This window comes from Myotis daubentonii, chromosome X (assembly GCF_963259705.1).
Source record: "Myotis daubentonii chromosome X, mMyoDau2.1, whole genome shotgun sequence".
Lineage (NCBI taxonomy): Eukaryota > Metazoa > Chordata > Mammalia > Chiroptera > Vespertilionidae > Myotis > Myotis daubentonii.
The window spans coordinates 22,093,184-22,120,349 of record NC_081861.1 but is presented as its reverse complement, the minus strand read 5'-3'; the positions used below and the strand labels follow the sequence as shown (position 1 = coordinate 22,120,349).

The following is a 27,166-nucleotide window of genomic DNA, read 5'->3' as shown; positions in this document are numbered from 1 at the left end:
CCACCCCCCGCCCAAGCCTGACGCCTCTGACCCAGGCTTCAGGCCTGGGCAAGGGGACCATCATATCCCCCCAATCCCCGGCTCCGCCCCCCGCCCAGGCCTGATGCCTCGGCCAGAGGAGTTGACCCTCATCACCCTCCGATCACCAATCACTGGATCGGCCCCTTGACCAGGCCTGAGGCCTCCGGCAGAGGTGTCAGGCCTGGGCAGGGGACCCCCAGCTGCAGCGGCCCCGCGATCGTGGGCTTCGCTTTAGGCTCAGGCAAGGGACCCCTAGCTCCCGGGACTGCCAGCTTCGACCCTGCCCAGCTCCCATCGCTGGATCCACCCCTACTTCCTGCTATCACTGGCCAGGGCGGCAAAGGCGCCTGATTCTCCGATCATGGCTGGGGGGCAGGGCAAAGGCGGCCCCAGGGCTGCCTTTGCCCTGCCCCCCAGCTCTTAGCTCCCCCCTGGGTTTCCGATCACTGTCAGTGGCAGGGGGCTTCTTCCTGCTTTCCCTTTCACCTCCCTGCATTGTGCCTACATATGCAAATTAACCGCCATCTTGTTGGCAGTTAACTGCCAATCTTAGTTGGCAGTTAACTGCCAATCTTAGTTAGCAGTTAATTTGCATATAGCCCTGATTAGCCAATGAAAAGGGTATCGTCGTACGCCAATTACAATTTTTCTCTTTTATTAGATAGGATGCTTCTCTCTCTCTCCCTCTCCCTTCCTTCTCTGAAATCAATAAAGACATATATTAAAAAAACACAATATGAGAAAGAAAAAGTCAAATTATGAAGCTGTTGTTATCTTCAGAATGAACCCAAAGGCCTCCTTTTCAGAGAAATAATTCCATACATTCAAAACACATGAGATTGAGGAAATCAATAGTACTGTTCAGGACCATAATAACAATAACCACAGAAATATAAGTAACAATAGCAGCTACCATTTATTGAGTTGTTACTACAAGTCAAGCACAGTGCTTAAATGCTTTGTATGGATTATTTTATTTCATCCTCAGCATAATCCTTTGAGGTAATTCCTGTTAATATCCCCATTTTTAAGATAAGAAAATTTAGACATAGAGAGGTTAAATGACTTATTTTAATGTTAAACCCAGGTCTTCTTCTACAAGGATGCAGCTCTTTACCACTATACACTATATAGTATACTCTTATAATTATTAAATTTATTAAGATTTCATTCTTTTTCTGAGGTTAGTATACTGTCATTTCCTCTTTTTCTGCTCTAGAGCTTTTATGAAAAAGATCAGTTAATATGCAGTTAACTAGAAAAACTGTAAACATAATATTTACAGAATATAAAGAGATCTGTTAGTCTATCAGTATTCAATTCTTTTTTTTAAATTTCTTTATTAAATTATTATATATGTGTCCTTAAGTATTCAATTCTTTATTCTAGTTTCTAAAATATATATATAAATATAGAAACAAATCTGTTTAGACTCAATCTTTATTTGCCCTGTGAGCTCTTGAATATTTAAAAAATATCCTATTGCATTATTTTCCCTGCTGGCAAAACTGAAGCTAGATAAAATATGAAAAATATCCTATTAAATACAACAAGAGTTGAGAATTAAGCTGAGTTTTATAAGTTCTTTTAAAATGCAAAAATGCAAAGTATATTGCAATAAAATGATTATCACTAGTTCAATGAAAAGTCACTTAACCATCTTCCACATAAAACACTATGGAAAACAATAATTTCCTAGAAAATATTTTATATTTCACTTGATGCAAAAGGAGAGATAAAACTGAGAAAAGAACTCAAACAGCACAATGATATGAAAAGGGCTTTATCACTAACTCTGCTTGGTGACCATGTCATTAGCTCAGTTTCTCTGGGTTTGATTTCTCCATCTGTAAAGTCAGTGAGTTGAACAAGATGACCTCTTAGGCTCTTTCAGTTAGTTCTACAGGTCTATCATTGTGACTCAAAGGACTATTATTGATTGTTTTCTTGGCTACTGCAGGGTAAGTCACAATTTTCAGTGAAAGGACTTTTCACTATTTTAGTCACACGTATGGAAATTACTGGCTAAAAATAAAAATTAACAAGAAAGATCTTTTATGCAAATATACTCAAGGTGTTCTAAGGCCAATAGATCATATGACAACACAGTTTCACTCATTCTGTCTATATTTTACATGTTAATCTCCTAGCTACCCAAGGATAAATCACATGCACATCTGAAAACTAAAATGTTAAATTTTTCAAGGGCATAATTTTGTGTTTCAGGTCCTAGGTGTTTCCAAACATGCAGTGACCCAATTGTCACCAACATTTTAGTTATGTCTTGTCAGGTTGCATGAGGCAGTGAAGAAAATTATCAAAATCTGTGCCATAAGAGATGGCCATGGGCTGACCATCTAGCACCTAGCATCTAATCTGGTCAGCCAAAGGTAAAGATTAGTAAATACTTGTAGAAAGATGACTATGGGTATAAGGAACTATAAAGAGTGCTTTCACATATTGAATATCAGGTCTATTTCACTGATGAGAACATTCAGACTTAAGAGAGAAAATTGGCCAAGGTCACACAGCTAGAAAATAGTCAAGCCAGGATTTAAATTCAGGTCTTCAGACTTTCAGACCTCTACCCTTAGCATTACATTATGCTGAAGTAAGATGATTATTTAAATGGTGACACAGCTACAGTGATCAAACTTTTAACTGTTCAAGCATTGTACTGAGCAGGGGAAACTCCCCAGTGAAATAGAAAGAAATAAGGATGTCATTCTAGGATAGCACCCTCCAAAAGAATGTAAATTATTCACAAACTAGTCCATACAATTAAGGGCAATTCAGGAAGCTTTGGGCAAGTAAATACTTCCTACTTTTAGAACACTTTAAGGCTTAAGGTAATATGTATAATCAACAGGCACTATGAATCATAAGGCAAGTGAATGATGTTTCAGCTATAACAAGACAAAGTGATGCTTTAAAAATAATGCCTTTTGGTGAAATAATTATCACAGTTGATATATGATTTGTATAAGTGCACATCAATGTGTATATATAGAAGCATGAATAAAAATAAGTGCATTATCTGGCTCACTATATGAACATGTAGAGAGTTTTAAAAACTTACCTTAGATGAGACTATCCTATTATCACAAAACCTTTGTGCAATGTAATCTTCTGCTACTGAAATTGGATGATTGCCAACAAACACCGTGCGTGTACCAACTCGTTTCTCTTCTCCAGCACACTGACCAAGAGAAAGAGGGGGAAAAAATGAGTTTTCTTTATCACATTTCTCCATGCTTCTACAGAGCTCAAAATACTCATCTAAGCATGTCTGACTATGGTCTAGAGCAGGGTAGGCAAACTTTTTGACTCGAGGGCCACAATGGGTTCTTAAACTGGACCGGAGGGCCGGAACAAAAGCATGGATGGAGTGTGTGAACTAATATAAATTCAAAGTAAACATCATTACATAAAAGGGTACGGTCTTTTTTTTTTTTTTTTTTTTAGTTTTATTCATTTCAAACGGGCCGGATCCGGCCCGTGGGCCGTAGTTTGCCCATGGCTGGTCTAGAGAGAAAGAAAGAGTAATAGAGAGAGGAGAAACCTGTGTTAGGAACGTCAAACTCCACTAAGCTCTTAGTTGTTGATTTAGTAAAAATGTTGCTTGAGCCAACTGTTCTCAGGCCAACACTGTAATTCTAAAATTAAATAAAGTATCCTAGGGAAATAATAATTTTTATTGTCAGTCATTTTTCTTTCATCCACAGAATCTCAACCATCACCATCAGAGCAACACACTAACTTAGGAAAGGTCAAACTGAAATATATAATTTTTACACAACTACTGACGACAACCTTGACATTACCCTTACCAGACAGTAGAAAACAGAATACAAATTACTTCTAAACACAAAATAATTAGTTATAAGAATAGAGAAATACTAATGGAATGATCAACTATTTTAAGTTCTTTGGCTTTACAGCAAAGACATTCCTTTGCCATTTCTCAGGGACTACTGTCAAAAAGTCACATTTCACAAATTATATCTCTAATGTATCTTTTACATTTTTAAAAATCAGATCTGCCGAATGTTTAAGTTCTAAGGTTGAACTCCATTTGACCTCAACCTTGTATTTCACTGAGGCTTCAATGTTTTCTTAATTTGGGATAACACATTTTCTTATATAAATTTGGGACAGTTTCCTTTGATGATACTTATATTATCACTAGAGGCCCGATGCACAAAGATTTGTGCAAGAATGGGCCTTCCTTCTCCTGGCTGCCGGCACCACCTTCGTTCCAGTTGGAGCCGCCTTTTAGCCATAACTCTGGCCCAGAGCTGCCTTTCCACCTTTCCACGCTGCCCAGAGGCCCAGAGCAGATGGGGTGGTACAGATGGGGTGGTACAGAGTCCCGCCCCGCCGCCAGAAGCTCGGTGCCTGCATACGCAAATTAACCTGCCATCTTTGTTGGGTTAATTTGCATACTCACCCCGGATTGGCTGGTGGGCGTCGTGAATGTACTGTCAATTTGCATCTTTATCTTTTATTAGTGTAGATGTTTGAGACAACAATATATTTAAGTCACAGGAAGTATGACAGAAACAAAAATCCACTTATATATTTCCAATATTTCTAAAAACGATAATCCCACAACCTAAAATGTTTTAAAAGTATACAGCCACAAAGACTTTGCTCCCTTTCAATAATCCATTTAAAGGTCAAAGATGTAAATCTCTACCCCAAAATAATCATTTTACACAAAATACTTAGAGTCTGCAAAGTACTCCAAATGTCTGTTTGGATGTATGCTAGTCAGAATTTTTGCACCTTATATAGATAATACAGGGAACATGATATTTTAGATTGAAAAAATAAGAGTCACCCCAAAATATAGATAGATAAGACCTTTTGCTTTACCATTTTTATTTAAGCTTATTAAATAACTAGGGGCCCAATACATGAAATTCATGATGGGGGAGTGTCCCTCAGCTCAGCCTGCGCCCTCTTGCAATCTGGGACCCCTCACTCCTAACAGCCTGCCTGCTCGCTCCTTACCACTTGGCTTGACACTCCTTAGCGCTGCCATGGAGGCGCGAGAGTTTCCTGCCACCACTGCTGTGTTCACTAGCTGTGAGCCCGGCTTCTGGCTGAGTGGCGCTCCAGCTGTGGGAGCATAATGACCACCAGGGGGCAGCCCCTGCATTGAGTGTCTGCCCCCTGGTGGTCAGTGCATGTCATAGCGACCGGCCGTTCCACTGTTTGGTCGATTTGCATATTAGGGTTTTATTATATAGGACTAGAAGCCCGGTGCACAAAAATTTGTGCACTCGGGGGGGAGGGGGTGTTCCTCAGCCCAGCCTGTGCCCTCTCACAGACTGGGACCCCTCGGGAGATAACGACCTCCTGGCTTAGGCCTGCTCCCGGGTGGCAGAGGGCAGACCCAATCCCTAGGTGCAGCCCCTGGTCGGACTCAGAGCAGGGCTGATTGGGGAGTTGGGGCGCTGCCCCCTGTCATGCACAGAGCAGGGCAGATCGGGGGGTTGCAATGCCACCCTCAGTCACGCTCAGGGTAGGGCTGATTGGGAGGATGGGGCACCGCCCCCTGTCACACTCAAGGCAGGGTCGATGGGGAGGTTGCGGCGCCACCTCCTGTCATGCACAGAGCAGGGCCAATCAGGGGGTTGGGGAGCTCCCCTCTATCAGGCACAGAGCAGGGCTGATCAGGGGGTTGGGGCGCCTTCCCCTGTCACGAACAGAGCAGGGCGGATAGGGAGGTTGTGGCCCCGGCCCCTGTCACACACAGAGCCACAGGGCGATCAGGGGGTTTGGGCGCTGCACCCTCTCACACTGATCCCGGTGCCAGGAGGCCTCTCGGCTCCGCTGATCCCGGTGCTGGGAGGCATATTACCCTTTTACTATATAGGATAGAGGCCTGGTGCACGTGTGGGGGCCGGCTGGTTTGCCCTGAAGGGTGTCCTGGATCAGGGTGGGGGTCCCCACTGGGGTGCCTGGCCAGCCTGGGTGAGGGGATGATGGCTGTTTGCAGCTGGTCACACACCCTTCAGGGTGGGGGTCCCCACTGGGGTGCCTGGCCAGCCTGGGTGAGGGGCTGAGGGCTGTTTTCAGGCTGGGACTGAAGCTCCCAACTGCTCCTTTTTTTCTTTCTTTCTTTTTTTTTCTTTTTTTTATTCTGGGCCAGCTTTAGCTCTGGCTCCAGCTCTGAGGCCTCAACTGCTGAAAGAAGGTATCTGGTTTGTTTGCATTCTATAATCGAAACTCTGTATTAACTCCAGCTCTGATATCCTGGGCTCGCTGAAAGCAGGTTTCTGAAGTTTTGTTTAGCTTCTATATTTGTTACAATGTTTAAACTGCAGGCTCAGAGGCCGGCAGCGCAGGCGGGGAACGTTGGAGTCCTCCGTCACTGAAGCAAGCAAGCCTCATGTTAGTTTCAAGCTGCCTGGCTGCTGTCCGCCATCTTGGCTGGCAGTTAATTTGCATATCTCGCTGATTAGCCAATGGGAAGGGTAGCGGTCCTACACCAATTACCATGTTTCTCTTTTATTAGATAGGATTATTTAGTGGAGTATTTCCTTCAAAATCTGTAGGGAATCAACTGAAGAGTAACTGGGATAAACTGAAGTAGGAGACACTGAGGCTATATATAAAGGGTAACTTTTAGAAATTTACCCTGGCATGGGGCTAACAGAGGTTGTGGGAATCTCTATCCATGGCAAGCTGGAAAAATTCGCTAAGTATCAGTGCTGAATAGCTTAGCTTTTTACCCATCTGCCCAAAGAAAGGGCATTAGAACAATTGATTGTGCAGGTCTGTCACATGCCAAGAATCAGTGATTATAGCAGATAAATTTTCAAATGGTTCCTGGAAACCAATAAAGATTGCTTTTACTAGACTGGTAGCTATATACATTTTGCCTCAGGAACTGACTTTGTTTGTAACTGTAATATATAGGGTCTGACACAGATTACTGATAAGAGCACTAAATTTCCCATATCAATTTTGCAAAATGTAAACTGAAGTTGAATACACCTTCTAAAAGTATAGTTTATTCTGCTTCATACTTACTCTCACCTTCTGTTGTAATTACAGGCTCATTGTATTCTCTACAATACTTGAACCTTATAATGTACCAATTTGAATTACAGAAATTGTCAAATTCATAGTCACACTGCAATGTACATCCTTTATTTTAATATTCATAAAGTTGGTTCATTTTTCACACAAGCAAGAAATGGCATAGAGTAAATAAAAAAGAGCTACTTTTTATGCCAGATCTCAGATCATTCCGCAAAAGGAAAGGGGGAAGAGTAAAAGGAAAAGAAGTAGAGGGTCAGCGAGTTTTCTGCAGGATGTTTCATGTACTGCCAATGTAAACTGTTCCCCTCAATTAACAATAGTCACTGATTAACTTAAAAACAAAAATGATCTAGTGCTTCCTGACAATTCTGAATTGTTTTCAACTTTCTTCTCTGGCAGGTCACAGAATTCCAGAGAACAAAAGGAAGGAATGAGCATAATCCAAATGTTCTGGCATGATATTTTTTAAAAAAAATAAAGGCATGATATTTTCATGAATTCGCTATATCTGAATGGCATTTATAGTTTCCCTAAGTGCTTTCCCCATACATTATCTCTGGGATTTCTTTCAAATAGACCTAAGTGACCTCTATATCTCCATTTAATTGGAGAATATGGATAAAAATTGATGTGTAGGTAGCACGGATAGAACATTATAAGATGATGAAATAGGGGCCTGGGAACTGCATCATGTCCACTCCCGAGGATTTTCCCAAAGGGCAAAGTCTCCTCAGCCCCAGCAGGGTGGGATTTGGAGCTTCCTGAGAAGTGGGGGTGAGGTGGGATGAAAGAGATAACTTTTCCACGCTTGTTTTTACTCTCAAATCTGATGAACCTGCAATTTCTGGTGGAATCTGCTCTGTTTAATGTTATTTGGTCTGCATATAAATGGCAATGCTGAACTTGTGTAATTTTCCACTTGCTGTAAATGTAGCGTTAACAGAGTGGTTTTAGTTCCTGTGATTTTGAATAATGTAGGTGCCTTAGCCATGGCAGAGAAACTCCAAGTAGGAATCATAAAACAATTTCCCATTTGGATGGCATACAATGTAGTCTGGAGTGGAAATGTATGAGTCCTGCCATCTTAAAATGAATTTTAATCTATTAAGAGTCCCTCCTGTGTTGAACTGCTTCCCATTCAAATGTCCTCAGAAACAACATTTTTAAGAATTGAAATATGCTGGCACCAATTCTATTTTAATGACACATCATACACTATAATTCTATATAATGAAAGCCTAGGTGACCTCACGCCCTCGCGCAACACCCTCGCACAACGTCGCCACAAGATGGCTGCGCCTACAGCGGAGTCGGGGCCCGGTGGCCACTCCGTGTGGTGAGGCCTGAGAGTCCTGTGGCTTTGCACGGTGCAGAGGAGGCCGTCCCGGCGTCTCCACCACCTGGAGGTAGGTCCCAGTGGAGGAGGCGGGTCACAGTGGAGGAGGGCAGTTATGGGCAATCAAGCTGGCACGGGAAGGCAGTTGTGGGTGATCAGGCTAGCAGGAGAGGGCAGTTTGGAGAGATAGGGTCGGCAGGGGAGCAGTTAGGGGGCAATCAGGCTGGCAGGGGAGCAGTTAGGGGGCGATCAGGCTGGCAGGCAGAAGCAGTTAGGGGAAATCAGGCAGGCATGCAGGTGAGCAGTTAGGAGCCAGCAGTCCTGGATTGTAAGAGGGATGTCCGACTGCCAGTTTAGGCCTGATCCCACAGGGATCCCAGATTGGAGAGGGTGCATGCTGGGTTGAGGGACAGCCCCCTCCATGCACGAATTTCATGCACCAGGCCTCTAGTGAAAAATATAAAGAGTATAAAACAGTATATTTATAAAATATGAATTAACAGAGAAAGCAATTTAATTTTCTTCCTCAAGATAAAAATCATTCTTTTGTACTTGTTTCATACCTCCATAGTATAAACTGAATATTGTTTTAGTAAAGCAAATAACTTTCTCCAGAACAAAGTCTCTCAATAAAAATCATAGTAAAGTGATACTGTAATTCAACTAGCACCATCTTAAAATCCTGTTCCATTAGTAATCATAAAACACAGAAAGCTGTTGGAAGTATAATTTGTTTCTTGATTTCCTTTAGAGCAGGGGTGGGGGAACTTTTTTCTGCCAAGGGCCATTTGAATATTTATAACATTATTCTTGAGCCATACAAAATTATCAACTTAAAAATTAGCCTGCTATATTTGGTCAAACATTTAATTAACTCACCCCTAATGCCTTGGCAGGGCCAAACCAAATGATTTCACAGGCCTCATACAGTCTGCGGGCCGGATGTTCCCCACCCCTGCTCTATACCAATGACTCAATAAGAACTAAGGAAGAATAAAAATCTCAATACAAGACTATCACTATAAAAGCTGACACAGGATCTGAAACAGAGCTCATCCTCTCCATCCTTTCCAGGTGTTGGCCAATTTAAATTTATCACTTAGTCATAGATCAGTGGTTCTTAATTCTGGCCATAATACAAATGTCTGTGTCTTTTATTTAATACTTGATTTAATTTTTCTGGAGCTCCCCAGATGACAATTCTAATCTGAAGCCAGGACTGAGAAAACTGCTACAGAATCTCTCTCACTGAATTAGTGATTGTCCTTAACTAACATCCTAAAAGTTTTTAGCCATAATCCTACACTTTTCTTTAAGTAATTAAAATAAGTTAAACAATTTGCTTTTCAAAGGACAAAATACAAATAGCCCTCACATAGTGCCCACCTCCAATCATTTTAAGTTGTTCACTAGATGAGATTCTCCTTCTATAGTTAATTTGCATGTGATTAATCTACCATCAATTATTCAGACCACTGATAAAAATTACAGGCCATGATATAATGCAAAGAAACTCGCTTTAGCAATAAAGCATCACTGATGTCATCCTAGGCAATCACTGCATTATTTTTATTTTTCACCAGACTATACTTTGTGAATTTTTAAAGCAACTATAAGTATTTGCTTTTAAAAATAAACAAAAATCCTTATTAAAAATTGGCAATAATTTAAAACTGTTTTCTGCACTCCAGCCCCCAAACTAGTTTCTTCTCTTAAGCACTAGTATATTCTAACAGCATTATCAGTCTTAAAAAGTCCAAATGAATTCAAGAGAGAGAGAGCATTCCATCAAACTTTCAGCTGTCTAGTAAATGCTCCCCAAAGTCATCATTTTTGTACTAGGGTTGGAGAGGTGGGGTGAGGTAGGAGCACACTACAGTGCCACGGAACATTTCCACTGTGTGTTAAACTTCTTGATTAAAATTACTACAATTTAATTTATTCAGTGGTCAAATTGCTGAGGTTTCTAAGCCTACTCCATTATAACAAGCCAAAAAGAGTAATCTTGATGCGTAATTTAGTCAAAGCTTTAAAACAAGCCTTAAAATCATACTTTTCAAATTTTGCTTTTACTGCACCTTTTATTTTTTGCACCTTTTTAAGTGATTAAGCTGTCTCACCCTCCTTTGCCAGAGGCAGTGAAGCAAGACCCAGACATTTTGTAACTTCGTGCCTTTAAAGTTTAGAAGGGTCATATTAACCAAAACTCTGAAACACCTGATCAAAAGACAACTGAATATTCAAAGTACATCCAGAGACACAAAGATTGTCTCTAATCAGGCATTATCCTATGGTAGCACATTTCATTGAATAGAAATTGCTACAAATAATTAAATCCCACAAAAACAAACACCTACACCAGCAAGCACAATGCTTAGGAAATAACAGTGACCCTAAGGACTTGGATAAGAACACCTTGTTTGGAAGCTCAGAGTTAGACTTTCATTATCTACATGTGATCCCCTCAGCAGTTTAATTTCACCAAGCACAATCAATTCTGAGTGTTTCCAATCTGATTCCACTCCCCACTATGCTCTCACCCCAGGGACCTCAGGGCTATAGAAATATGGCTGTAAAGATGAAATACAATTCTCTTACAGGATGGCTAACAGAGAGTCAAGTCCATAGATCAAAATGCTGTAAGCATTTAATAATTCAAGATTCTTACAGGAATATTTTTGAATGATTCAGATTCTTCCATTTATAGAAAGTAACCCGAGACTCTTTTTTTTATTAATCTTTATTGTTGAGATTATAGATGTCCATCTCTTTTCCCCCATAGATTCTCTCCACCCGACTCCAACCCCACCCCAGGCCCTCGCCACCCTATTGTCTGTGTCCATAGGTAATGCATACATGCATATACGATCTTTGTCTAATCTCTTGCCCCACTGCCCCCACACCTCCTTCCCTCTGAGAATCGTCAGTCTGTTCCATTTCCATGCCCCCGATTCTATCCCATTCACCAGTTTATTCTGTTTATCAATTTTTTTATTCATTTGATTTTTAGATTCAATTTTGATAGATATGTATTTGTTGTCACTTTGTTGTTCATATTTATTATCTTTACCCTTTTGTTCTTCTTCTTCATCTTAAAGAATACCCTTCAACATTTCATATAATACTGGTTTGGTGGTAATGAACTCCTTTAGCTTTTTCTTGTCTGTGAAGCTCTTTATCTGACCTTCAATTCTAAGTGATAGCTTTGCTGGGTAGAATAAACTTGGTTGTAGGTTCATGCTATTCATCACTTCAAAGATTTCTTGCCATTCCCTTCTGGCCTGCATAGTTTCTGTTAAGAAATCAGCTGACAGTCATATGGGCACTCCCTTGTAGGTAACTAACTGCTTTTCTCTTGTTGCTTTTAAGATTCTCTCTTTGTCTTTTGCCTTTGGCATTTTAATTATGATGTGTCTTGGTGTGGTCCTCCTTGGATTCCTCTTATTTGGGGTTATCTGTGCTTCCTGGACTTGTAAGTCTCTTTCTTTCACCAGGTAGGAGAAGTTTTCTGTCATTATTTCTTCAAATAGGTTTTCAATATCTTGCTCTCTCTCTTCTGACACCTCCATAATTCGGATGTTGGTACGCTTGAAGTTGTCCCAGAGGCTCTTTACACTATCTTCATATTTTTGGATTCTTTTTTCTTTTTGCTCTTCTGGTTGGGTGATTTTTGCTTCCTAATATTTCAAATAATTGATTTTATTCTGGGGATCCTCTAGTCTACTCTTGAATCCCTGTATATTATTCTTTTTTTTCTTTTAATATATTTTATTGATTTTTTAATTGTTTTATTGCTTAAAGTATTACAAAGAGTATTATATATGTCTCCTTTTTTTTTTCTCCCCTGACCCTCCCCTAGCCTCCCATATCCCCCAGTGTCTTGTGTCCATTGGTTATGCTCGTATGCATGCATACAAGTCCTTCGGTTGATCTCTAACCCCCCTCCAACCCTCCCCGGCCTTCCTGCTGTAGTTTGACAGTCTGTTCGATGTTGCTCTGCCTCTGTATCTATTTTTGCTCATCAGTTTATAATGGTCTTAATTATCCATAAATGAGTGAGATCATGTGGTATTTTTCTTTCATTGACTGGCTTATTTCACTTAGCATAATGTATATTATTCTTTATTTCAGTCAGTGCATGCTTAATTTCTGATTGGTCCTTTTCAATTTTTTGGCATTCTCACTAAGATCCTTGAAAGTCTCACAAAGTTCCTCAGAGGTTTCTAGAAGATTCTTGAGGAACCTTATAACTGTGGGTTTGAACTCTATATCCAGTAGCTTGCTTTCTTCCATTTGTGACACGTTTCTTTGTCTCCGCACTTTGGCTGCTTCCCTGTGTTTGTTTCTATGTATTGGGTAGCTGCTAAGTCTCCTTGAGTTGATAGAGTGGCCTTGTGTAGTAGCTGTCCTATAGGTCCCAGTGACTGAGCTTTGCCAATCACCTGAGGTGGACACTCTAGGTCACTGGTCCTCAACCTTCCTAATGCCGCGACCCTTTAATACAGTTCCTCATGTTGTCGTGACCCCCAACCATAAAATTATTTTTGTTGCTACTTCATAACTGTAATTTTGCTACTGTTATGAATCATAATGTAAATATCTGATATGCAGGATGTATTTTCATTGCTACAAATTGAACATAATTAAAGCATAGTGATTAATCACAAAAACAATATGTAATTATATATGTGTTTTCCAATGGTCTTAGGCGACCCCTGTGAAAGGGTCGTTCGACCCCCAAAGGGGTCGTGACCCACAGGTTGAGAACCACTGATATATGTGTTTTCTGAAGGTCTTAGGCGACCCCTGTGAAAGGGTTGTTCGACCCCCAAAGGGGTCTCGACCCACAGGTTGGTGACCCACAGGTTGAGAACTGCTACTCTAGGTGCATCCCTTTCTGGGCTGTGAGCACAGTCTTACTGTAGTTGAGCCTTAATTGTTGTTAGTGACACTGGGAGGAATTGACCTCCAGGCCAATTGGCTGTGAGGACCAGCTGTGACTATAGTGGGGGAGCTGCTGTGTAGGAGACACCCCTATGAAGCAAGACTTGCTTCAGTGGGGCTTTGGTGCTCACTGAGTCTGCCCCTTGAGTGTGTTGCTTATGGATCTGAGGAGTTGTAATCTGAAAGGTCTCACTCTGACCACTGGGTACACTGACTCTTGGGTCTCCAGGGAGATGCAAAGTCAGCCACTGCCTGGGGCCACCCAGCAGGAGCTACAGAGAGATCTGCAGATTCCTCATCTTTGTATTAGGTTTGAAAGTGCCCAGACGAGGCCCAGCTGTGAAGCAAGGCAGGCTGGTGCTGGTGCCTAGCCTTGGGCCTTTTATTGATAGGTTTAGGGCTCCCTGACCCAGCTGCAGCTTATTTGACAGTTTTAGCCTGAGAAAGGACCGACCATTCATATGCAAACGCCACTGGGAACAGCTTGGGTGGGGCTGTATATTGGGTGGGGCAGGGCCACAGGGAATCAACAGGGTGGAGCAAACAGAAATGGCTCTCAGTCAGCCCTGCACAGGGGAGGTCCCAGCATGGGAACAATGACTGCTGCGAGCACCTTCTTCTGGAAGAAAGCCACCCCCCGAGTTCCTGCCCCAATGACAGACAGTCCAGTTTCTCCCTGTATGTGTCTGGGTCCCCAAGAGACTTGCCCTGGCACTGGAACTCAGAGGAAGTGGGGGCTTGTAAATTCAGTTCGTGGTGCTGGCCTTTTAAGAGGAGCAGCTGTGTCTCCAGCAGCCTCTGTATCACTTAGCCCCAATCTGCACTGGTTTTTACAGTCCGTAGTTCTTACTGCCCATAGAGACTTCTTTCCCCAGCTCTGGGACCCTGGGCTGGGCATCTGGTGTGGGGCTGGGACTCATTGTTCCTCCAGGCGGCCTCTGCAGAGATGATCTCCCTCCCAATTAAAAAAGCTGGACCAGCCCATTCGGCGCCTCTGCACCTCCTACCAGTTTCAGTGTGCTTTCTTCTTTACTTCTTTTGTTGTAGTATTTCCACTCAGCCAGCTTTCTGGTGGTTCTGGATGATGGTTGTTCTGTATTTCAGTTGTAATTTTGATGTGGTTGTGGAAGGCAACAAGTACCGGCGTTTAACTGTACGAGCATCTTGGTTCTCTAACCTGAGAAGTTCATCCTGGGGCTTCACTTACTTTGTTAACAGTATTTCTCCTGAGAGCCTGACAATATGCACACAAAGTTAACTAGAGATGAACTGAACACACATGTCTATGACGCCTCAGAAGTTACTTTTCACTTTCACTACTCATATCTACACACCACCTTACATTCCAAACACTTAACAAAGTTTATAAATCTAAATTAGGAGATACATAACTTGTATGGATAGGAACGGTGAGGCTGACTCACAATCTAGCTAAACATTTCTCATGCAAATGTTCAAAACACACATGCACATAGAAAGCAAGTATAAAAAGGCCCCAGGACCTCAAAGCCCGACCTGGCTGAAAAGAGAACAGAATAAAATACTGATTGCCAACATCAGAGGCCTGAGGGAAAGATGAAACCGTCTGCATACCAACATGTGAAAATTTGCTAACACACTGCATGCTAAATTGCTACAGATTAACAAGCAATTTGTACTAACCCCTGTGATATATGTAAAGTTTGCCAGAATATGGGAAGATAGCCAATTGTGGCTTGCAAGTTTGTGTAGGGAAGTGGCAAAGGATGCACTAGAAGACTAGATTCCTTAAGACTTCAGAGCAGCACTCTGGTGGACTGACGTCCATTATGGCATTTTACATCTTTTTTGTTACTCTTCCTAAAAGACCTGATTTGCCTTGGTAACTTGTGATTTTAAAGTATCATTACTTTAAAATATTAGTATCTTGCACACACAGCATTTTCCCATTTTGTCACATTCTTTTCTAACCCACGCTTATAATAAATAGACTATGATAAGAAGTGGGGCTAAAAAATCAAACTTCTGGGGAAAGTTCAAATGAACTTTTTGTTCTAAGCAGGTAAATACTATGAGGAAAAGATATAATCTAGGTATTCACTATGACACACAGTGCTCCCCTGACCCCCACTGTGAGAGTATGGCCGTAATATTGTACATTGAAGCTTCAAAAATGTGTGCCTATATATAGCGCCTAAGCAAGATTTCTTTGTGGAGACATCCCTTAGGGCTGGAAGATATTCCTCACTTTCGAGATATCTCATAGGTAAGATTTATCTCAGCAGCCAACAGTAATACATAACAATGCAAGGAAAAGAACCAGTGGATATTATGGCCGAAAGATGCCTTTAACAATAACATTACCTTGAAGAATCAAATTTTCATCCAAAAATCACTTTCTAGGTCATCAGATAATTTTTATTACAGAGATAAACCCTGGCTAGAGCTAAAAATATATACGTATATTGCAAAACAGGTGTCTGATGTCCTGAACAGGGTTTTATCTGCCATTTCAGTGATAGCATCATTATAAAAATGACAATAAGTTTCCTAGAAAGGTCTAACAGTTCAAATACATGCTGGAGCAGGTTAGTGAAACCAATGAATACATTTTTCCTGGTACTGTGTTAAATATCATACAGAAAGAAACTTCCTAGAAAAAAATGTCAAAGCCGTAAATGTGCCCTAACTGGTTTGGCTCAGTGGACAGAGCGTCGGCCTGCGGACTGAATGGTCCCAGGTTTGATTCTGGCCAAGGACATGTACCTTGGTTGCGGGCACATCCCCAGTAGGGGGTGTGCAGGAGGCAGCTAATCGATGTTTCTCTCTCATCAATGTTTCTAACTCTCTATCCCTCTCCCTTCCTCTCTGTAAAAAAATCAATAATATATATATGTATATATATATATATTTTAAAAGCCGTAAATGTAATTAATTTAAATAGTAAATCCAGGATATCTTTATTTATTTTTAGCACCCCAACCCCAATGGAAAAAGTAGGTAAAAAAAAAAAGAAGTTTCCACTGTGAAGCACGGCTGAGTTGAATAAGCAAAGAAAACAAAGGGGAGGGGCTCTGAGCTGTGACTAGCCCTCATAATTCTACCCACTTCAGTGAAGCATTTCTAGCTTTCCATTCAACAACAATATCATGGCCAACTTCCTGTCTCTCAAATGACAATGTCTTAAAGAATTGTCTGTTCTTGAAAAAAAGGTATCCCTTTTAGGCTTTTTTAGGGCAAGGTTTGGAGAGAACAGGAAAAGCGTTATTATTGGGAATCATTGTCACACATGACTTAGTTAAGCCTCTATTTCCTTAACAGTAAAATAAGGTGGTGTAACAAACTACTTACAGTAAGATTAACAACATCTAGAAATCACTTTAAAGGGCTCTAAAGGCTATTCATGTGAGAAGATGAGGTTTTAACTATACAATTATTAAAACTTTAGGAACACCCAACTGGCGTGGCTCAGCGGTTGAGTGTAGACCTATAAACCAGGAGGTCACGATTCGATTCCCCGTCAGGGTACATGCCCAGGTTGCGGACTCAATCCCCAGTGGGGGGCATGCAGAAGGCAGCCAATCAATGAGTCTCTCATCATTAATGTTTCTATCTCTCCCTTACTCTCTGAAATCAATAAAAATATATTTTAAAAAAATCAACTTCAGGAACTAGGTTGGCACAGAACTAGGAAATAGCCTCAATATAATTCAGATGTAAATGTTTTATTTCAAACAATAAAGTTTCTGACTCTACAGAAGAGCTAAAATAGGCAATTCTGCAGTCATCCCTGTACAAAGGGGGCAGGGTGAGTTATGGCCCAATGGCAGAGTACTTGGTGTTTAAAACGGCATTCCTTAGTGTGCACAAAGAGGACTAGAGCTGGTCAGGAAGGTGGCATGTTTGACCTCATGTGAGGGCATGTTTGACCTCCTGTGAGGGCCATTCAAGGACTCCCTTGGAGCCTTTAAGCCATATTATAAGCCATTAGTTCATTGGAACTTTTGATCTGACACCATGGGAGTGAAATGAGAAATACATTTCTTTCTTTGTGGCAGAGCACACGGTCACTTGGGAACTACACTGGAACTACTGATATTGTCTCTAAATCTTCCTTCTCGATGCCCAAAACTTTGGATTCAAAGCTCCTGTGCATTATAAAGATTGGGTACTACTATAAATTTAACAGGTTATCTATCTGTAATTATTCCTAAAACATGCCTACAAGAGACATTGAAAATTAGCAGTATGCTTGAAGTATAACTTTCAGTATATTGAAGCATAGAAGGAAGAGCAACTTCAAATATTTGATTTATATATGACTTCATGGAATTATTATGGCACGTGTATAAAAAATGTTTGGTTTTTGAAATTTTTTAAAATATATTTTAGTGATTTTTTTACAGAGAGGAAGGGAAAGAGATAGTTAGAAACATCGATGAGAGATGCCGGGAGCCGGTCCATGCTTGCTGTTTCAAGGGACCTGGCATATATGGCATACTGTTCTTAATATATTTGCTCACCTTCTTGGCACTATGTGTTTTAACCAAGGTCTCTGAGAAAGGTTGTTTCCCCAGGTAGGGATTTTCCCCTGAAGTTAGGGAGGGAATAAAACCCCTCAACTAAGTACCAGGCGGGTAATTAATCACTTTAACTACGAACAATCATGCTTAAGCTACATAATCTTTACTCCCTGGAATGGAGATAAGAAACGCCCTAACCTTTGTAATAGAGATTGATAGGATTGAATCAACTGGTATAAATACAGATGTAACAAGACAGAAAGACACACAGAACTTAGAACACAGAACTTAGAAAGACAGAATTCAGAAGACAGAACCTACACGGAGCCTGGAGACAGAAGAACTTCGCTGGAGAGAACATGGCAAAAGATCCTGGACTGAACCTGACTATAGAACATGGCAAGAGAACCTGACTAGAACCTGGTGACTGAACCTGGCTGGAGATCTGAAGCAGAACCTCTCTGGAGATCGAGACCAGAACTTGGCTGGAGATCCTGGCTGGAGATCCTGGCTAGGCTGCTGATCAACTGAACGCTATCTCCGTGTCATTCCTTCTTCGCCGACTCCGTCTACGCCTTTGGGAACCCCTGGACCTGCTGGGGTTGGACCCCGGCAGAGAGAGAAACTTTGATCAGCTGCCTCCTGCACACTCTCCACCGGGGATGTGCCCACAACCAAGGTACATGCCCTTGACTGGAATCGAACCTGGGACCTTTCAATCCGCAGGCTGACGCTCTAGCCACTGAGCCAAACTGGTTTCGGCTGGTTTTTGAAATTTTAATATCTTTGAATACTGCTAACTTGGAATTCCAAAGTAAGATGGACTGGCAAGAATATAACAATGCTTCCTAAACTGCATTACATGCAACAAGTTGATAATGATATTCCTTAGCAAAGTGAGAAGGCTCTTCCTATAATCCCTCTTCCTGGTTATTCACAATGCATATTCATATAATAAAAGATGTAAAAAGTCTTTATCTTTGGTCAGCATTTGCCATAGAAATCCCCCTCCCTGAAGATCCAATGACATCATGTTCTGTATGACACAATTTGGGCACTGCTACTCTAATATATTTTTTACTTTTTCACAGTCAGCTATACTGGCAAAGCATTCAAGGTATGAGATGAGATAACTGTTAAATTTGTGACAATGTCTCTCCCTGTATGCCAAAAATAGATAAGAAAAATTAAGTGTCTGGCCATGATCCCATGTGAGTGTGCTCTTGCTTCTAAGTTTAATTATGAGAGGCAAACCAGGAGATCTTGGTTCTAATTCCCTCTACTACTAAATGAACTGTGTGTGTCTTGGGAGAAGTCCCATATTCATTTCCTTGCAGGTAACTGAAGGAAAGCTTAACTGAATAATCTGATCAAGAGGATGCAGAGGAATTGGGTCCAGATCTTCTAGCAATAAAACTTGAAATGTGATTTTGGATAAGTGCCATTTGCCACCTTTTTCTGCCTGGATCAAAAAAAACCCCACACAAACAAACAAAAAACTTTCCAAGCGCAGGGGAGAGATACTTAAGGATAAAGAATAACTAACAAACCAGTATACAATGATAAGATAGTACTGTATATTCAGGATGAAATTTATTCATAGACTTCAAAGTAGAGGAATAAGCAATAAAGGAAACACAAGTCATAAAGACCAGGGAAAGGCTCATGTGCCTTCAGGGTACTAATTTGGATACACTAGAAGGTATATTGGCTCTTTCAGGCTTTAAAGATGCCCATTTAAAGCACCACAGTCAAATTTATTTAATGGTAACCTTTAGATATGGAAAAAAAAATAATGCCTTCTCAAATGTGGCTATTATCCAAGGTCAATAGTTTATTGCTCTGATAAAACAAGAATTAAATTTATGTCCCGGCACACAAGATACGAACAACTTGAAGTTAAAACAGGTTAAGATTAACTATCATAAGGGCAATTTAAAAATAATGAACCACATAAAATCACAAGTTTTACTTGAACAAAAGATTTTTGCTATAAAATGAAACACAGGGGGAAAAAAAAACCTTAACTATTATTACAGCACACACATTCAAAATGTATGACTTTTCTTCTTTAAAAAATATATTTTTATTGATTTCAGAGAGGAAGGGAGAGGGCAGATAGAAACATCAATGATGAGAGAGAATCATTGATGGGTTGCCTCCTGACAGTCCCCTACTGGGGATGGAGCCTGCAACCCGGGCATGTGCCCCCGACCAGAATCAAACCTGGGACCCTTCAGTCCGAAGGCCCGATGCTCTATCCACTGAGCCAAACCAGCTAGGCCAAAATGTATGACTTTTCAAAAACAAACCTTATTCACACTAAAGGTCATAACACCTACAAGCCAAACGATTTTTTTAACCAAATAGAACAAACAGAAGTTTGAGGCTCTGTTCAAGTATATAATTAAAAATAGCAATGGGATATTTCCAAAGCACAGATAGGGGTTATCAAGAACAATTGTAAGAATTTACAGATGACATTAAAAATATCTGGCAAGCTTGAACGGGAAAAAATTTTCAGCTAAATCATGAAACAGCATAGTGGTTGTAGCATTAAGTAACTGTTGCTCCATGGAACACAAGCAAATTAGTTATGACCAGTACTTGATAATTAAATGTTCATAAAGACTCAATTCTTCTGACTGCAATGCATTTATTCTCCTTCACATTATTATAAAAGGCATGTGTTTCTGCAAATGTGTTAACACATTTCTAAGTCCAATATTACTTTACTTTGTAAACTCAGATATGATATAAAACCTTCTAAACATTGAGAAACAGAAAATAATGAATGATAGCATTAGTTAAGGGTGGAAAAATGGCAGAACCCAGCATATACAGATGGTTTTCAAAGGCTGGAAATTTAGGTGTTAGATTAGTCCTTCAGACCTCATCTTTGATCGTAAAAATTGTAGAAAAGAGGAAATAGTGGGATTATCCTAATAGTGCAAGCCTTTCTTAGAAGGCAATGTACTAGAATGATGGTGAATATAGATCTAAATGGATTTAGAATTCAATTCAGTCCAGTGTGCATTTCAGCTTCACTATAATTTTTCATAATGTTGAAAAACAATGCAATGAGGTATCAAAGAATGAAATATCCACTGCAAATAAAGGGAGGTTCATTCATGCATTTTATTTATTTTTCTTAATTTATTTTTTATTAAAATTCTTTAATGTTGACATTATTGCAGGTGTCCACCTCCCCCACTACCACTTTGACCCACCTCCACTCACCTGTGCCTCCCCCTCCCTTGGTCTTCACCAGACTATTGTCCATGTCCATGGGGTATGCATATATGTTCTTTAGTTAATCCCTTCACCTTCTTCATCCAGTCAACCCATCAGTTTGTCCCATGTATCCATGTTTCTAGTTCCACTGTGTTTGTCAATTTATTTTGTTCATTGGATTCCACATATTAGTGAAATCATATGATATTTGTCATTCTCTGACTGGTTTATTTCACTAAGCATAATACTCTCCACATCCATCCATGCTGTTACAAAGGATAAGAGATCCTCCTGTTTTACTGCTGCATAGTATTCCGTTGTGTAAATGTACCACAGCTTTTTTATCCACTCATCTGCTGATGTGCACTTGGGTGGTTTCCAGATCTTGCCTACTGTGTAAATAATACTGCTATGAACATAGGAGTGCATATATTCTTTCTGACAGACATTTTAAAGGTAACAGCCTTCTAGGATGGCTAGAATCTTTAAAAAGATATAGGAAATAAAAAGTGTTGGTGGGGACATCTTGGGAAGTAACTGGAACACTCGTTCATTGATGGTAGACATATGAAATATTTCAGCTTCTGTGGAAATGTTTGGCGGGTCCTCAAAAAGCAAAACAAGGAATTACTATATGAATTAGGAATTTCACTCCTACATATACATCTCAAAGAACTTGTAACAGATGCTCAAACAAAACCTTGTTCATTAATTGTTCATAACAACACTATTTAGATAAGTCAAAAGGTGGAGACAACCCTAATATCCACCAACAGATGAATAAACAAAATATGGTGTATCCATACAATGGAATATTATTGAGGCATACAAAAAATGAAGTACTGATAATGTTTTCGACATGAATAAACCTCAAAAACATAACATTAAGAGAGAAGCCAGCCCTGTCTACATATCTCAGTTGGTTGGAGCATTGCCCCATACACCAAAAAGATTGTGGTTCAATTCCCCATCAGGGCACATACCTAGGTTGCACATTTGACCCCAGGTTGGGGAGCATACGTGAGGCAACCAATCAATGTCTGTCTGTCTGTCTGTCTGTCTGTCTCTCTCTCTCTCTCTCTCTCTCTCTCCTCTTTCTCTCCCTTCCTTTCTCTCAAATCAATAAAACATATCCTCAGGTAAAGATTAAAACAGAGAGAGAAAGATAGAGAGGCCATACACAAAGGTCACATACTGTTTGACTCCATTTGTATGAAATATTCAAAATAGCTAATTTCATAAAAACAGAAAGCAGATTGGTGATTGCCAAAAGATGGGGGAGGGGAAATAAGTATGGTGTTTTATTTTGGGTTGATAAAAATGTTATAGAATGGGATAGAGTTGGTAGTTTCACAACCAACTGAATTCAGCTTTTCAAAAAGCCATAACTCCAAGTCTCCCAAAATGCTCCTCAAACATTCTTGCCAACATTTACCCAAAGAAATCTTTTGTGAATTCCTTGACTTTGCAGAGTGTTTTTTTTAACATTCTGATTTATTTCAGTAAAAACAAGGCAGTGATTATGACAATAACTCTTCATAGTCTACTGACACTTTAGCTCATTAAACATAATTTAATATGACTAGCTATTGTGATGCCTCGTTAATTGATTTATACACACTTCAGACAATTTTTTTTTCCTGAGTAGCATTCAGATTCATCATTTCCAGTTGATTAAAGAGTTGATTTAAAAGGGTGGTTATTGTCATTTCTATTAAAAAAAAATTAAGGCATTAGGCCAGGAATACAATCCTCAATGTAATATTATTCTGTGAAGGAAATCAAATTAGAGTTATATTTCTTTAACTTCCATGAACATAACCTGCCATTATACACAAGGACAAGTTGTAAAAGATTTTCAGGAGGGCCTATCACATAGCCAGTGTACACTATGGAACAGAAGCTAGGACAAAGACCAACATAATTCAAATCAGCCAGTCATGCACTGTTCTCTTTTCAAGTCCACCTCATTTAATAATCATAAACTGGGGCATGGTGTTTTTCACAGCATTGATTGCTCTTCAAGCAGAGCAGAGAGAAATATCACTGAACTATAGAAAGTCCAAACCAAAAAGATTCTGTTAAAGCTGTCAAAAGACATTTATACATTATAACATTACTAGAGGCCCGATGCACAAATTTGTGCACGGGTGGGGTCCGGCTGGCCAGCTCTGATCAGGGTGGTGAGGACCCATCAGTGGCAGGGCTGGACAGGGGGCGGGGTCACTGGTCAAGGGGACAATTTGCATATTAGCCTTTTATTATATAGGACTAGTGGCCCGGTGCATGAAATTTGTGCGGGGGGGGGGGGGGGGGAGGTCCCTCAGCCCAGCCTGCACCCTCTCTAATTTGGAATCCCTCAGGGGATGTCCGACTGCCTGTGGGATCAGGCCTAAACCAGCAGTCAGACATTCCTCTTGCAATCCGGGACTGCTGGCTCCTAACCACTCACCTGCCTGCCTGCCCAATCACCCAAAACCACTCTGCCTACCAGCCTGCTTGGCTCCAACTGCCCCCCCTGCCGGCCTGCTTGCCCCCAACTGCCCCTCCTGCCAGCCTGCTCACCCCCAACTGCCCTCTTCAGCCGTCCTGATTGCCCCCAATTGCCCCCCCTTGCTGGCCTGCTCGTCCCCAACTGGCCCCTCTTGTCGGCCTGCTCTCCCCCAAATCCGCCCCCGCCAGCCTGATCACCCCCAACTGCCCTCCCCTCCTGGCCTGATCGCCCCTAACTGCCTCTTCCTCTGCCCCGTGACCATGGCTTTGTCCAGAAGGATGTCCGGAAGGTCTCCTGGTCTAATTAGCATATTACCCTTTTATTAGTATAGATTCCTCTGCATTTTGGAAGTTAAAATAAATTACATTAAAAAATAATATATTGGCCTGACCGACGTGGCTCAGTGGTTGAGCATCGACCTATGAACCAGGAGGTCACCGTTCAATTCCTGGACAGGGCACATGCCCGGGTTATGAGCTCATCAATCTCCAGTGAGGTTGTGCAGGGGGCAGCCAATCAATGATTCTCTCTCATCATTGATGTTTCTCTCTCTCTCTCTCCATTGTCCTTCCTCTCTGAAATGAATAAAATATATATTTAAAAAAATAACATATCAATGATTACCAGATATTTATTTGTACACATATTTGACAATGGAATTAGTAATAAAGCTTGCACAAAGGGTCTACTAATAAATTAGTAAGAAATAGCATGTAGTCAGCACCACTATTTCTTAGATCATAGCTTCTAGTCTTAAAGAACACTATTGGAGTGCAATTAAGAGAGTATGGAATTTAAAACCTAAAACACAGCCTTGGCCAGGTAGCTCAGTTGGTTAGAGCATTGTCCCCATATGCCAAGGTTGTGGGTTTGATCTCGTCAGGATACATATAAGAATCAACCAGTGAATGCATAAATACATAGCACAACAGATGTATGGCTGTCTGTCAACCAGTAAATGCATACATACATGGAACAACAGATATATGTTCCTCTCTCTGCCTCTCTACCTGTCACTCTCTCTCTCAAAATAAAAATCCTGCCTGCCCTGTGGCTCAGTGGTTATGGGCCCATGAACCAAGAGGTAACTGGTTTGATTCCTGGTCAGGGCACATACCCAAGTTGCGGGCTTGATCCCCAGTAGGGTGCATGCAGGAGGCAGCTGATCAATGTTTTTCTCTCATTGATGTTTCTATCTCTCTATCCATCTCCTTTCTTCTCTTTCTAAAATCAATAAAAAAAAATTTAAAAATAAATAAAAATCCTGAAACACAAAATCTAGACACCTTACTCCAAGTAGAAAACAAGACTAGTGTTTTCCCCATTAGTTTTCACCCTCACTCCTAAATGTTTATAAATGTAAAATGCCAGTTCATGACTTATGTCTAAACCCTAGTAAGATCAAATATTTGTTTCTATATGATCACAGCAAATACCTTCTCCTATGAAAGAATTTCCTAAAGGGCAAAGTGTGTGGTAGGGAAGGAGGACTGCAGGTTAAAATGGCTCAGTACAATGAGTTGGGAAAGAAAACTATTTGTTCAAATGAAACTCCAAATGATATTAAAATTCAACATTCAAAAGCAGCACAGCTCTAAGGAAAACCTCTCCTTTCACCAATATTCAAAAACATGTGAGTGAATTTTCTCCCTTCAGCTTGTGCTATTCCTATACTGAGACTACAATGGAACTTTCGTAGAAAAACAGCTCAAACACACAAGTGATACATTTCAATCACAAAATTGCAGCTTGTCAAAAAGTTTAGCCTCCCTGATAGCAGGAAAGACACAAAAAATGAGGTTTTAAAAATATTTTACACACCTTTGCCAAATCTGCTCATCCTGCCACCATAGTAACTTACTGCTATTTCCCTAGATTCAGCCCTTAGCTCTCTGTCTACTATTCTGTATGCTCTCCCTAGAAAACTTAATCCATATGCATGCTTTAAAATCTATATGCTGATGACACCAAAAAAGTGTATAACTCTAGCAGCACACCAGTCTTCTGAATTCTGCAAACGATAGGAAAACAATGACAACTATTGACGTTTGAGGACTTACATTCCAAAGCACAATTATAAACTCTTCATTTATACTCATTTAGTCTCCACAACCAGCCCAATTAGGAAGGTACTATTATTATATGCAGATGAGAAAGCCAGGACACAAAAAGGAAAGCAACTTGCACAAGGCCACACAGTGGTAGAGTTGGTAAACATGAGTACCTTTTTAAAGTAACAGCATTCTTGATATATAATTCACATACTATAGAATTCACTTGTTTAACAATGCAATAGTTTTTAATATGTTCAGTGTTGCACAATCATCACCACAATCTAATTTGAGAACATTTTCATCACCCCAAAAATAAATCCAATACCTATTAGCAGTCACTGATATGGGTACTTTTAAAGCTTGATTTTAGAAACTGAAATGTTAATTAGATTCTAAAAAACAAACAAATGCAATATGCTAAAGCCATTCGAGACAAAATGATTTCCTTTATTTTTCTTATTTTTTAGCTTTTACAATACAGATTTTTTATGTGTTTAAAATGGAAGTTTTCTGCCAGGATTGGATTTATCCATATGGTACAACACATTCAAATAAGAAAGAGCTAAATATTCCTACAACTAGACAAATATTGCAGCCTTTCTGTATTACCAGAAGGCAGACACACTCAATCCTCACATGAACAGTAAAAAGGAGAATATCGTTAGCAGACTTAATGAAGAATGACCTCAAAAAAATTTTTACACAACATTTTTTAAATTACACACAAAATTTTACACAGTATATGTGTCTAGTTACATAAAACATGAAACCAACTGTATAAAGCCAGTAGAGTATATAAATGGCAATTATCAACAGAATATATGGCACAAATGAAAATAAACTGCTTAACAGAAGAAACTGTAAAAGGCTTTTTAAAAACAGAATTTCATTAGATGTTTAATGACTCTAATTACAGAAAGTATTTCCATGCTGCTCCAGGTGGAGAGATAGAAGAATAAAATTGCACCATTGGTGCCAGCTTTCCTTGCACAGTGACTACAAAGCACTAATGAGTTATTTCCAATCTAATTTACTCTTTAAGGACTTGAGATAGACCAAGAAAGAAAAAGAAATAAAACAGATATGTAGGACATAAATGATATGAGAAAATAATAGCCACTAAAGAAAAGCATCAGCATTCAATTTTATGAAACTGAATTATTTCAAATGTCTTGTTTCTGGCTCCTCCCTCTCAGATACACTGCACCTAATTTGAGGTTCAAAACATGTTACTTCAAAATAAATCAGATTCAGATCCCACAGCTGCTAATAACCTTGAAACTATAATTAGTTTTAAAAGGCAGCTCTTTACTTCCATATTGAGAAGGGAGAACTCATTTTCTGACTCTTTGCTCAACAATCATTTATAGAGCACCTACTATGCCCTAGTCTCTATGTTGGGTACTGGGGACCAGAGAGAAAGAAGACAAAATTTCTTTCCCTTACAGTTAAGTAGAGGAGGAGATGTATATCTAAATGAGGCGGAATATGAGACTATGATACATAATATAGCCTGGATTTAACA

The 27,166-nt window shown here is 40.2% G+C and overlaps 1 protein-coding gene across 4 annotated transcripts in view; it reads right to left on the bottom strand.

Moving 5' to 3' along the window:
• ATP11C (ATPase phospholipid transporting 11C) overlaps positions 1-27,166 on the bottom strand; it is a 226,948-nt gene that overhangs the window by 121,846 nt on the left and 77,936 nt on the right. For all 4 annotated transcript variants that reach the window (XM_059679783.1, XM_059679781.1, XM_059679780.1 and 1 more), the window contains exon 2: positions 3,101-3,220. In XM_059679783.1, the coding sequence (XP_059535766.1) occupies positions 3,101-3,220 (120 nt within the window). The remainder of the gene's footprint in view (positions 1-3,100; positions 3,221-27,166) is intronic.